The sequence below is a fragment of the Martes martes genome (assembly GCF_963455335.1).
Source record: "Martes martes genome assembly, chromosome: 6".
NCBI lineage: Eukaryota > Metazoa > Chordata > Mammalia > Carnivora > Mustelidae > Martes > Martes martes.
Window position 1 is genome coordinate 14,925,125 of NC_137893.1, and position 14,423 is coordinate 14,939,547.

At 44.5% G+C, this 14,423-nt stretch overlaps 1 protein-coding gene across 1 annotated transcript in view; it reads right to left on the reverse strand.

Annotated features, from left to right (window-relative positions):
* The window catches only part of ESR1 (estrogen receptor 1), a 284,811-nt gene extending 272,401 nt beyond the window's left edge, over positions 1-12,410 (reverse strand). The window contains exons 1-2 of the mRNA XM_080805615.1: positions 12,265-12,410; positions 9,681-10,203 (exon numbers count right to left, since the gene is read on the reverse strand). Coding sequence (XP_080661741.1) covers positions 9,681-10,132 — 452 coding nt within the window. The 5' untranslated portion in view covers positions 10,133-10,203; positions 12,265-12,410. The remainder of the gene's footprint in view (positions 1-9,680; positions 10,204-12,264) is intronic.
* Between the last annotated feature and the right edge of the window lie 2,013 nt (positions 12,411-14,423).

Sequence of the window (14,423 nt, forward strand, 5' to 3'; positions counted from 1 at the left end):
AAGGGGAGGAAGCATTCGAAATAGCACAAATTCTATTTGCTAAAAAAAAAAAAATTCTGTAAATACCTCATGACAGAAAAAGAGTACACGAGGAGAGCTTTAACTAGGCCCTCCACATCGGAGACTCTGGGGCACTTTCCAAACATGCAATTTGAAATTTTTAAAGGAATCAATTCACCGTACTGATATTTAGGGGTTTAAAGTTGTATAAACAATGCTAGAATCTGGTGGGTGGCAACTATCAGAATTATAGGAAAGAGAATCCTGGGGCGGCGGGAAGGGGAAGGGTGTGCAGGTAAAGTCTTCCATCACCATTGATTATCTAAACCTTCAACAGAAATCTACATCATGCAGCCTCACCGGCCTAGGCATGTGTGTGTGTCCTAATCTTCTTCAATGTGTCTGCTTTGCATCTACTCAACATCCAATGCACCTGCCTACTTCAAATCTTATTCTGGGAAGATGATGAGGAGAAACTAATGTTGCTGTCCATCCTTCTTCGTACCTCTGCCTCTGAGACCCATAGGGGCCCGATGAACGGAGGGTTTGGAAGTCAGGTAGACCAGGGTTTAAACAGTCCTCCTCGGGGGGAACACAGTAAAATCACCCAGGGGATTCTGAAGTCATCCTTGATTCAAATGTGCAGGCCGGGTTGAAAACCCACTTTTGCAGACGCGCTAGAATGTCAGCTTCCGTCCCTCTTCCTTCTCCATGCTCCTGTTTTCCAAATCACAGAGAAAGGCCTCCGTTGCCCTCTCTCCATCATGGCCCTCTCCATAAACTGCTAATCTCAACTTCAACTCTTTCCCTCCCTGGGACTGCTCCAGTCCACGGCACCTAACGCTGCTCACTCTTTTTATTGACTTACTTATTTTTACTTATTTGGAGTTTATTACAATTGCTTTGTTTTGTGTTTCTAGCATAGCACCTGGCATAGATTAAGCATTCCAAGAAAAATTGGCTTCCTGCTTCCTTTAGGTTGGAAAATGAGAACTTCTAATCACAATAGGGTATTAAATTTGGTCCCTCGAAGGCAAAACAAAGACATATAGGGAAGTCACCAACATTCCAGACTCTTAAAGAGCCCTCACATCACCTTCTTCAGGGTAGAGTTGCCAATTCCCTTCCAGAGGAGTTAAAAAATAATGGCTTGCTATGTGCCGGGCATGTTTTAAAAGCTTGATGTCTATGAACTCATTTAATCCCACAACAACTGAAAGATGTAGGACCTACTTTGATTGACATTTTATAGAAGAGTAAACTGAGGTACAGTGAGCCAGAGATTACAAGCAGGTAGTAGTCAAGTCAGAAACATAAGCAGCCTGCCTCCCAAGCCTGTACTTGAGTCTGTCTACTACATACAAGCAATCCTCATTATTTGTGGTAGTTAGTGACTTTCAAGTTTCCACAAAGAGTAAATTAGTTACTACTACACCACTGTTCTGAGGGGAAATACAGTCCTGTATTTTTTATAAGCCTCTGATCATACCATCCCCACCAACCAATCAACAGGTAGCACATTTCATGTGTGTTTCTGTTTAAAGATATCTTATTTAAAGTGTATTATTGATTCATTAACACTGAACACACAGCCAACAGCATTAGAACTCATGCCCAAAGTTTATCAAACACATGTGTTTTCTACAGCCTTGATCAGACACATCACAGCCTCCTGGTACTCAGGAACATTAGGAAGCACTTCAGCATTATGCTTGGGAGTCATTTTCAACAGCAAAGTCACCAACAAAAAGCCCGGAAATTGGGGGGGGGGGGGGAAAACACGTGGCACTACACAGATCCGAACAGGACACTTGTTTATAGGAGAAGAGCTGACACAGGAAGGCAGCGTATCACCTTGTTTGACCTCAGCTGGGAGCATGCGTGTCGGATGACTCAAATTTTTCACCACTCTGCCCACGTCTGTGAATGACCAAGAAAGGGCCATGAGTCCTGATTTGGGGGTCACCAATAAATTTGAGCAAGTAGGCAAATTCGTAATATGGACCCTGCAAATAATGGGAATCAACCGTACTCGGAATACCCATTGGACTCCTTTCCACTTTTATTCCTAAGGGAGGGGGATTCACAAACTCCCCGCATTCCTCCAGTCCCACCTGAAGATCGACTGCTGGGGCACCTGGGGCGCTCCCCTGGTTACGTGTCCGCCTCTGGCTCAGGTCATGGTCCCAGGGTCTGCGGATCAAGCCCCACACAGGGCTCCCTGCTCGGTGGGGAGCCTGCTTCTCCCTCTCCCTTTACTTTTCGCCCTGCTTGTGCTCTCTTGCTCTCTCTGTCAAATAAACACATGAAATCTTTAAAAAAAAAAAAAAAAAAAAGATCCACTGCTGAATGGCCATTCTCCCAGTAAGCAACCTGAGCGAGTCAGTATACCCGGTGTTTCCTGCCTCCCATCAGCGATCCACTCAGCTAAAAGCTGCTCAGAACATCTGTGTGCCACACCCTTTGCTAAGAGCTAAAAGAAAAGCAGTGAACAAGACGTGGTCTCTGTTTGGACCAGTGCTCAGGGATTCCCCCTATTTGAAATCAAAGGGAGTTCCAAAGGTCCCACAAGTTTTTCAGATAACTACAGAAAATAAGTTCTCAATGTAACTAAACTGTATCTTGTACTCAAATTAGAATGTACAGCCTTTCTCTCTGAATTGCTTGGAATGTTCCAGAAGAAATAAATACAACCATTTGTAAGGTCTTCCAAAAAAGACAGATGGAAAAGTTAACATAAGGGACCCTTAAAATCAATCATGTTTCTGACAATGTCGTGTTGTGCAAATTCTACAAGAGCAAAACACAAACACAAACAAACAAACAAAGCGCCATTTAAAATACTTTCCTGATACAAGTAAAATGAATTACGGATACACCTATGCCTGTTCGAAAAGAACGGGTTTCTTTTTGTGTGTCCGAGGCCAGAATGGGAAGTTCCAGTCTGCTTTAAATGCCTCATGTAAATTCACATGGGTCTAGAACCCCTGAAACCAGGAGAAAGGAGCCAAGGCTGACTTCACATATCCCTATACTAAATCTCCATGCAGAGGACCAAGGTGTTAGGGCTCCATCCATTTAGACAAGGAGATTACTGGCAACTGGGTGCTAACACGGACACCTGAACTGCCAGGAATACAGAAATGCATTTCCTTTCATCTATGCCACTGATGAGCCACATAATTTGGGACAGGGTAGCCAAATGAATGAAGACATGAATGAGCTCTCAAAGCAATTCCATTAAGTGAAAATTTCTTCCTGGTCTTTTTTTTTTTTTCTTTTTCTTTTTCTTCCTTTTTTTTAAGTTTAGAGAGAAGGAAAAAATGTTTTGAAAACTTTTAATGGAGTTAACACTACTCTGGGTTATTCTTACATCGCTGGCTTTCCCGTGCTAGGTAGAAACTCTATCAAGCCACGTTCCAAATTTCGCTAGAATAAGAGATAAAAGTGGTCAATAAAGAAATAAACCAAAAAAGGTGGGAGAAAAAATCTGGGAATACACCGATGGAGCAACTAAAACAGGGAAAAGAAAATTAGCAAGCAAGCAAGCTTGATAAGGGAAAAGAAGCCAAAAGGAGTTTAAAGCACATAAGAAAATAAAGCAAAGAAAAAAGAAAATACGAGAATGGACTACTACTAAAAAAAAAAAAAAGAAAGAAATCAGCAGTGGAAGGAGGAAGTATGCCAATGTCAAAATTACTATTTCTAACATCAGTTTACTTGCAGAGAATTAAAAGAAAATTGTCTTTTACTTTTGGGGTCTTAGAAAAAAAATCTCAAGTCTTTCTATGAGAAAAGTGAGTCCAGTTGCCAAGAGCACTGCCCAGGAAGTAATGCCCGGCACAGCCGCGACGGCTGGCTGTCGGGGCCCTCCACGCGCTGCTTCGGGGAAGAGGCAGGAGCCCCAGCCCACAGACGCACCCTGGGGAAGGGAGCAGGGAGCGGGAGGAGGCTTTGGGACCAGACAGCTTTGGAGCTTTCCATGCTCCATGGACCTGAGAATCTGGACACTCAACTCCGGAGGCCATTCGTTTCCTCCCAGAAACTGACAACATTCGGGGAGCTCTTAAAAAAGAAGACCCCCTACCTGATTTTATCCAGGACTTGTTCAGAAATATCTAGCCCCGAACATTTCTGAATTCACTTTATTAGCTTTAAGTGAACTTCTAAAATCTTCCCAAAGCATAATTCACAAAAAATAGAAAATTACAAGACAACATAGCCCACTCTCTCAGCCACGATAACACATTTCATTAAAGTAGTTTTATGGAAGCAGACTGGGGGACCCCGTTTTGTCCCTCCAAAAAGGAGAAACCAAAAAAAAAAAAAAAATCCAGACTTGTTTGGAGCTTTCTTTTTAAATCTTCTGTGTAGTACTTCTTAGATGCACGGTATTAATATCACTGATAATATCATTATTGACATGTTGACTATTTCTTAAATTATAACGACACACAACTACGTGAGGTACTCTAAAAGGATTTGATTTCTGCCTAGGAAAAACATCTCCAGGCTCTATAACAGACATCCAGAATTACCACCCCCCCCCCACAACTGACACCAGTACTTTCTGGCCACCACATCAACATCCTCACCCTCCCCGCCGCCACCATCACCTTCCTCATCCTCACCACCATCACATCAGGATTCCTCATATCCCTTACAAGTACCAGTCACACCGTTTCCTAGTTGAGCTAGCTTCTTGAAATGATGACTTTACCAAACTACATAAAATTTCATCGATTGGGACCAAAGTCGTCGTCTTTTCTATCTTTCTTCTATCTAATAGGGTCTGAACATGCACATGTGACTGAAAGTGTTGCCGATCGATGTGAAGCTTCCCTCACAATCCCTACTAACATTCTCCAAGGTGCAGAGCTCAGGAATTAGGATGTCTTCCCCAAGACATCATAAAGGTGCTTTCCTTAGCCTCCAGCCCACCGAGGTACTCAGATTTCCAAGGGCAGCAGGGGGTGATGGGTAATATATTACGAGTGGAGAAGGGAACGGTTCAAATATATCTTTTTTAAAAAAAAAAGGCATCATCTGTCAATGCATTGGCAGAGTTTAAAACATGAAACAAAACTATTTGATGGCTCTGATGGGCTGGCTCCCTTCGATGAAATCCCTCACAGTTTCACTTTGTGTTCGAGTGGATTGTATTTTGGGGATTTATAAAGCATCTTTCTCCGGAGTGTGCATCTTGGCTCTAAACAGTTGTGGTCATTCTGTTTTCCTACTTCAAAAAGCAAGCAGAGTCTTGAAATTAAGCTAAATGACTAATTTATCCTATCCATTCAATGGGTCCCGGAAAAGCAGGGAACACACTTAGCACGCTGTACCGCGCACTGGGTTCATCTAAAGTTACGTTAAAAATAATACTGATGTCACAGGGAGGAGTCAGATGTTTTCATTTTGTGCTGCATGTGTATTTTAGAAAAAATATAATTATAACTCATATATTTCCTTATGTAAAACTATTTTCACATAATCAGGGTTTTAATTTTTTTAATGTATCTATAAATAAATGGTATTTATGATAACCCAGGCTGCAAACACATGTTGCAGATGGTGATAAAGATTTTATTCAAATCTGACTTCCACAGAAAATGATTTCCCATTATCATTCATTTATATTTGTAATGAAGCTCCTGACCATTTCAGTCTGTTCTTTCCTCCTGTCTTTTAGCTTACAGAAGCACTGGAATGAATATTAATATGTGAAAGAAATAATGAAATGCTGAATGCTTGTGTACTTTATGGGCTGCTTTCCCATGCCCTATTCCACTTAACAAAATTATTAATATCATTAACAGCAAGTGTGTCACGTTTTACAGTTTTTCTGGTATCTGTTGTTCTTGTCATTGTTGATTTTCTTTCTGTATTTCATGTTCTCAAAACAGTAAGAAACCCAAATGCTAAACCTGAATTTTCCCAAATTAGGAATGTCACATCCTGAATGCATGCACAAAAGCAATCTAAGGATCCAAATTAACTGAGTGCGAGAAAGAAGATTAGAATAAGTGGCAATTATCCTGCAGGGGACTTTCTACCAAACGGTACAAGCTACATGCGGTAGGTGAAAATGAAATGGGGATTCAAGATGTGAATCCTTTTTTCAACCTAAAATATACTCATTCCCGAGACACTATGTGGCTCCTTCAACTATTCTTAGACCAACACAAAATGTCAGGGGAACAGTAACAACTTAAATGAATGAAATAAGTAAGAACAGAAATAAAGGGTGCTAAAATATCATCTACATACAAGGAAAGAATGACTGGACACTTGAAAACTAGCTCTTCAAATCTCCCCCTAGAAATGAGCCTTAGTTAAAGGTGAGAAATTGTTTTTAAATGATCACCAGTGAACACACTATTCATTCAAAATATGCATACAGCCAGCAGACAAATTACTAAGACATAGATTTTGAGGCTAAAGATCTGTGTGCTTGTCAAGTTTGGGGGCATGGGGTAGGGAGAAGTGGGTAAAATTTAGCTTTTAAGAATATGGGGTAGTAAAACTGAAATGAACACGGAGCACTAAATATCTAACTTGAATTTTTAAAAGCATGGTGGATATAATACGTTTTATCTTTAGTTTTGTTCAAACCTCCTAAGTTGTTTGAACACTGAAAATTTGCTGAGGACAAGAGGACTCCCAGGTGCCTTCAGTCATGAAATTAGGTAAGACACATCTTAGAAAGTCACAGCCCGCCTGTTTACAAATATATTCCCTCCCAACAATTCGTTGGGACGTGTGACGATCTTTCTCACATTATGGTATGCCCAGGGCAGTTTGATCGATTACATTTCTTTGTACATAGATATGGCTGCATATTGTGACCACTAGAAGAAAGTCACTGTCATATAAGTCACTGTCGTATCTTAATGCTAAATGATGTGAACTTCATGTAAATTCTTTAAACATCCCAGTAGAACATTCAGGTAGAAAATCCATAAGACGACACCATGTTACAAATGGAAAAGTTAAGAATCAGAAATAATAAACCTTACTCTAACGGACCTGAAGACACCAGCTAATTTCGAGGGGGAAAATAAAATAAAGACAATCAAAATATCTTTTTGCTTTGTGTAACTAAAACAACTAACCACTTACCCAAATTTTGTGTCTTTTATCGAGCACAACATGTTAGGCCACTAACTTTCAAACGTCTATGGTAAGAAAGACATTTTATACAAGAGTCGGTGCCTATGAGTGTGTATAATTAAAACAAATTTTCAGGAAACAAAACCCATCCTTATGAAATACCATGTGCTCTGGTACTTTCTATTATATTCTTTTCTATCTTACTCCTTAAAAAAAAAAATGTTCCAGACCCACTAAGCGATATCACGTTGCTCTCGATCACAATAAGCAGTTTGAAAACACTGCTTTGAACCCCCAAAACTTTGGTCACTACTGAAGGTAACAGACAGTTTCTAGAAGAGCCTAATCAATTTTTTTTCTTTTTACCCAGAGTTATTCAGACAGGAAAACTGAGTGGGCAAAAATATTAAATAACATCTGTCCACTTGAAACAATACTGGTACAGAGTCCTCTCTTTCTCCCTGGTTACCCAGAGGCAGAATTCAAAGCATAAGGACGTTATAGGAAATAAACTACAAAGGAAAAATCATCGTATAACTGAGTTTCCAGTTTCCGCATTGAAACCCATGTGTATGAGTTCTTAACTTTATTATTAAAGTTCCACATCATTTTTTTTCATTATTCTAAATATATTTGAATACCATCTAATGCAAAAAGTTTAAGATGGGGCATATTATAGTAATATTATTTGCCACTGGGATGATGAACAATTTTGAATTAAATGTCCCCTCTTTATTTGACCATGCTCGCTTTGTAATTATTAGCAAGGCAGTAAATAATTCGCTGAGGAGCAGTCTCATTAGTACCCATTGAAATTCAGTAGGATTAATTTGCAATAAAAGAACTGAAAATTAAATGGAAAAGAAAATAGTTTCTGGAGTCCACTATAAGGTTATGGAATTCACATCATACCAAGTGCCTTTCTTCACATCAAGAAATTTAAAAGGTTGCATGAATAAGACTTAATCGTTATATTTTGTTCTAACACTCCAAAAAAAAAAAAAAGTGAGGAGAATAAATTTTTTTCTTTCCATTTTAACCCTGAATTAAAACAAGTAAAATTAATTTCAAAAATGCCAGTTTTCTGAATTTTGTTCATTCTTTGCCTTTTAAGTAATAACTCAGTCTGAACCTGTTTGGCTGTGAGATGATGCTCTGAAGTCCTTTGAGGGGGCCGAGGGATATGGGGTACATTCAGGTACCCCAAGAGTATTGCCCTTCGGTATCTTCTGGGGCCAACCTGAACCTTCTTCCTGTTTCTTCTGCTCTGAATATCTCTCTGGAACTAGAACACCAAATAGAAAACGGTCCACAGCTTAGAATGCAGAAGGGTCCAGTTGGGGGTGGGAGGCAAGTGCAGACACCAGTCTGCAGTTTGGCTGTGCCTAATTCAACGCCCAGCTACGTGGGCACCCCAGAGTACAGCTGGCCATTGGGTGCCTAGGGCATAGGTGTTCATCAGAATCACCCACCTAAGCCCCCCTGCCAGGTCCATCAGGAAGAGAAGGCAGAAACTGTCAAAGGGGTAATGCGAGAAGGGAGGGGAGGAAAGCATAATCCTTGGGGATGGGGTGGGAGATATAAGGACACAAAACACTGGCCACTTAAGTCACAAACGTGTCCCTGTATGTCCTGGACGACTAACACTTCCACAGCGACTGAGAGGCCCGCAAGTAAGCTGACCCCGCATACCATTCCCGGGCACGCTCTGCCGGGTAGGCCAGAAATGTAACTTAGCTGGCAGGAGAGTCATTTCAAAACACTCTTGGATTCGGCATGTTTTAAACTCACAAGACACCTATAAATTTTCGGCTGTCAGAAGTCATACGCCAGCAGTCTGCTCCGGCACGGACCCGGCCAGACAACTCAGAAATCAGAAAGTTGTTAAGACTCATTCAATTCCTCTACGGCTCTTTTGAGGGGCGCAATTCAATCCTAAAGCCTCCAACCTGGGATGGAGAGGAAAGGGGGGAAGTGGGTGCTAGCACTTTTTGCTAAAACAAAATCATCTTCATCGTAATAATAGCGTCCATATTTCCAATAATAAATTCTAGATGAAAGGAAATTTCGCGAACACATTAAAACAATTTCAAATAAGAAGAAGAAGAAGAAGAAACTCTGAGCTCCGCTAACCCTACACACCTCTAGCCTTAAATAAAGACTCCAAGAGCTTTCTGTGTATTTGCTCTGGGGTATTCCCCCCAACAAATGACCGCCGCTTTGTAGGATTTTCCAAAATGAATTAGGAAGCCCACGGGTTTTCGGATCTGCCCCTAACGCAGATGGTAGGGGTGTGGAGAACAGAATTTTCTTTAAGCTGCCAGGCGAGAGAACTTGGCTCTCGAAAGCAAACCCTTTCCCCCACAAACCCTTTCCCCCAACCCTAAACCCCCTGCCTCGGCCGGGCCGCGTGTCGCGCGGTTCCCACGGCCCGGCTGCCGGCTGCCGGGTGCCCAGCCCCGCGGCCTAGGGCCTCCCGCGAGCTCCCGGCTGCGCGGCCCCCTCTCCCCCTCCCGCCCGCGGGGCGCGCGGCTGCCACCCCGACGTGGCGCGGCGGGCGGCGCGGGTACCTGTAGAACGCGGGAGGGCCGGCCTCGCGCACCGCATAGCCGCTCGGTTCGTTCTCCAGGTAATAGGGCACCTGCTGGCCATGGGGGTGCAGGAAGGGCGAGAGCTGAGGCGGCGGGTGCAGGAGCACCAGCGGGCTCGGAGACACGCTGTTGAGCGTCTGGAAGCCCCCCAAGCCGTTGGCACCGAACGCCGCTGCCTCGGACCCGGGGCCGTAGGGGAGGCCGGACTGGCCGTAGACCGGCGCGGAGGCGGCGGGCGTGGCGTTGAAGTCGTACGCGCCACCCTCGGGATAGTTGTATACGGCGGGCTTGCTGCTGTCCACGTACACCTCGCCCAGGGGCCGCTCCAGGGGGATCTTGAGCTGCGGGCGGTTCACAGGCTCCAGCTCGGTCCCTTGGATTTGATGCAGCAGGGCCATTCCGGACGCTTTGGTGTGGAGGGTCATGGTCATGGTCCGCGGGCCGCGGGCAAGGCGCGCACTGTCTCCCCTCCGGGCAGAGGGCTCAGCAGCCGACCGGCCACCTAGAAGAAGAGCAGAGCCCCTGGTTAGAGGCGGTGCAGCGCATGTCCCGCCACGAAGCGAGTTCTGGCCCTGCCCGGGGAGCCGGCCCGTCCGGTGGAAGGCAGGCGCCCAGACGCGATCAAGTGCAGCCCGGCGCGAGCGCGCTCCCCGAACTCCCGGGCTCCAAGAGTCTCCAACTTTAAGTACCGATCTCCCGCGCTCATATGCATTACAAAGGTACTGGAAGCCAGCCAGGGCTGTTGCCTCGCACTGACATTGGTTTAAACAGCACTCCAGGCGCAACTCGTTTTGGAGCGATCCCAGAAAGCAACTTCCCTGAACTTTACTTAACTCGTCGCTGCTGGATGGAAGCTAAATTTCAGAGCGGGAGGGCGGGGGCGCAGAGGGATCTCCTAAAGGTGGCCCGGGGAAGACGAGGTTTAAAACAAACTCGCAAGACTAATCCAGGGGCCGGCTTTACTCCACGTGCTGCCTTATGTGCCCCATGCCAGACTCCTATCTATCTCTGTTTGTCTCTCTTTCTGTTTGATTCACTCTCCTCGTTGGCTGGAAGTATGTAGTGTGTACATAGAATGACCCTGGGGAGGGCCACTCTGTAACTGAGATATGGCAGATAGAACGGGCTGTGGGGCTGCCTGTGCGGCCAGCGCCAGACAGCTATATTTAGCAGCTGCGGGGACTGAGAGGAGACATCTGGGGAGAAGTGGGGGGGGGGGGGGTGGAGAGTCAAGGTGTACCTATAGGAAGAACTGTGCTTTGCAAGCAGAAGAATGGTGTCAGCCCTCAGTTTCCTCATCTGCAAACTTCCCCGAGTGGTCCCCTTCTAGCCAGGACCTTCTAAGATGCTCCCAGCCTGACTGGTATGTTTGTGTTGGACCACACTACTGTACTTGCTCCCATTAGGAATTCTCATGTGAATGATGATTCACAAAAACCTTTGGTTAGGCGCACATGGGTGTCCGTGTCTATCACAGGTTATGCAACCAAAACTCCAAAAAGCTTAATATGAATTGTGACCTTTCCATACAAAATGTAACCTCAGTTCATTAACTGAATCCTGGGCCCCTCTGTTACACTGTTGGTCTAACCAACAAATTTTCAAATGCAGTGCCACGTTTCTGTTCTATACTCCTGCAGTTCGGTTCTCCATTCACTGCACTAGGATATGCAGAATCAATTCTCCATTCACTGCACTAGGATATGCAGAATCAATTCTCCATTCACTGCACTAGGATATGCAGAATCAAACATTCAGATGAAAAAGGAATAGAAAAAACTTTTGAACTGAATTAAAAATCTAAGCCTACACACACAAACAATATATGTATGTACATACACAGGCAGGATATGGTAAATATTTTGTGTACCCACAATTCTGGAGAGTTTATACTTTTTAATAAACTTCCTTTGCAACAGCCTAATAGATACAACTATCTGATATGACCACTAATGCTTTGCTTTAATTGCTACCTCAATCACCCAACAGAGCACCTAACAAAATGTTCATGGCACCTATAAATGCCACGGTTGCTGTTACCAACAGTATTTTTTTTTAATTTTTTATACTAATAAGTATATGTTTCACCTAGTTCTTACAAGAACAAACAGACCATTTTTGGACACTATGCAGATGTAGTTGGTTTACTATGAAGACAAAATTGAGCTTAGCATCAATAACCACAAATTATAAGCAAAGAAAGGGTTAAAAATACATTAGGTGAATCACAGATATTTCTCTTTATGGCCAGCAACCATTACTTTCCAAAGCAATTTTTTTACAGATGATTTCGTTTCCATAAATCACACTTTCAATTTTCAAATGTCTTTTTTAAACACATGCAAAAGCACTTCATAGGGCTCTTAAAAATCAGCACCCGCCAAATTACACATGAATTACACAAAGAATCCTACAAGTCCTGGAAGAAAACGGAGATGCACACACAAACCCACTGAAAACAGCGAATCCTCATCTCCCTGCTAGGATACAGACACTGGCCAGAAAGGTAAGTTGCTTTCTCAAAATGCTAAAGCTACAAAGAGAGAAATCAAAACAATCCTACCCTGCTGGATCAAGAGCGTCTTTCCAGAAATGTTCCATGGGCTTGTAGAAGTCCAGGGCTGGGGCAGTGAGAGGGAAGGAAGGAATGTGCTCGCATGTGCGCGTAGCTCCGTGTGTGAGCGAGGCAGAGCGTGTGTGGATGTGTTTGTGTGTGGAATGGCAGGGATACGGGAAGCCGCCAGTAGGCAGGGCACTTGGCAGCCCCTCCCGGCAAACACAGCAGCTGGGCTGCAGCGCTGAGCTGGATGAATGGCAGTGGGGAGTGAGGGGAAGCTTGCTGTCTGCTCCGGGAGAGCGGAGTGGCACAGCTAGTGTCAGCCTTCTTGGGGGGGGATCAAAACCCCAACCCCGTTTGTTCCTTATCCTTGGAGCCTGGAAAGCACCCCATCCTTTCTGCTGCCACCCTGAGCAAGAGGGAAAACAGGCTTGCTGTAAATCATAGGCTTATGGCTAAAATAGAATGCCAGTCAAAAGTGTATGGATATCAAATTTACAAAATGTGACATGGGCGGTTTTTCCTGAAGAATATAATTTAACAATAAAAGCCTTCTGGAATACACTTGGATCAGATGCCTTGCTAGCCCCAGCCCCCCGACCCCCCCAACCCCAGTCTCTGAACAGACACACTATTGCCGTGCCTCCGATCGCACCAGGAAACCAGACTTTGGAATAAATGTTTTGGCATTCTAGGGATGTGTTTCCAGCTGAAATGTAATACTCCTCCACCTCGTTAACCAAACCCACAAACCTTTCCACGAATAGCTCAGTTGACTGCTTTCTGTAAACATACAGAAAAAAATATATTATTAAAAGCCTGGGTTATGAAGATAAGACAAAGGTGGGTACCTCTGTTTTGAACGGAGTTTAGGCTTTCTGGGTGTACCGGCATTGATCACGGAGAATGGGGGGCTTGCATACCACAGTGGTGTCCTGGATGGACCCACCTGGTCCTCAACTTTTCTCCCGACCGTGGTACTGACACACAGTAATGAGGTATTCCCTTTGTGCCCTCACCCAAGGTCCCAGGACACGTGACACCTAGTGGAACCTTTGTTGCCAGACATTAGTCATGGCCTTGGGTATTAAATGACTCTAATCACAATGCCAGGAGTGGCCAGTCTCTGGCCCTGGGACCCTCTGCAGTTACCAAGATACTATGAGTGGCTCTCCAGAGCAGTATAGAGAAAGAAGTTACAAGTTTTATATATATGTGTGTGTGTGTGTGTGTGTGTGTGTGTGTATACATATATACACACACATATATATATGTATATATGTATATATATAAAGAGTTACAAAAACTTTAATGTCATATTGTAAATATACATTTCATGTTTTAAAAGACCCCAAACATCGTAATAGTGAAGCAGAGAGGCACTCCCTACACAATCGGCTGTAAAGGCAAATGTTGAAAAGACAGTACCTCTTTGTGGGTGACAGTGGTGAATCCTAAGTCCTCCTTAGGTCAACAGTGGCCACCCATGCACTAGGCCAGTCCAAAAATGTGGATGTGTAGGAAGGCAGAAGGGAAGGAAGGAGAAGGAAAAATGAAGGAGACTATAATAATCTTAGTAGACTTTGATTACTCCGAGACCAGCAGGCAAGGTCAGTCCACTGAAGGCAGTTTTCTTGAATGCTTTCTCTCCAGCATTCTCTTCCCTCTTCCTGGTCAGATTCCTCTCCCAGCCTTGGGGACAGGGCTGGAGGACATCCTGCACCTCGCCAGTTTTCCTTTGATTCTTCTGGCAAACCACCCCACCGTGCAGCCGGCTCCCAGCTCTCCCCTCACCCCTCTCCTCGAGGTCACAGGGCACCTGCTCCCCCCACTGCCACGACTGCGGGCACTGGCAGGTGAAGAAGGGTTGGTCCGCTGCCTCTCTCTCCAGCTCCACCGCGGAGTGTACCTCCGGACCCACTTTTCCAGCATCTCCCGGGCTTTTCTGGCTGGCTCAAATTATGAGTCATCACTCTTTCTCCCACAAACATGACGCTCCTCTCAACTACGGGCTATGAACCGCATCACCGTCCCTCCAGTCGCAGCCGCCGGACGATCAACTCTCAGGCTTCTCTGCCGGCTGTCTCTCCCTCTCTCACCTTCCACATGGCTGCGCATTCTAGAAGTGCTGCCTCCCCCTCTCCCTCCACGTTTCCATCAGGCTT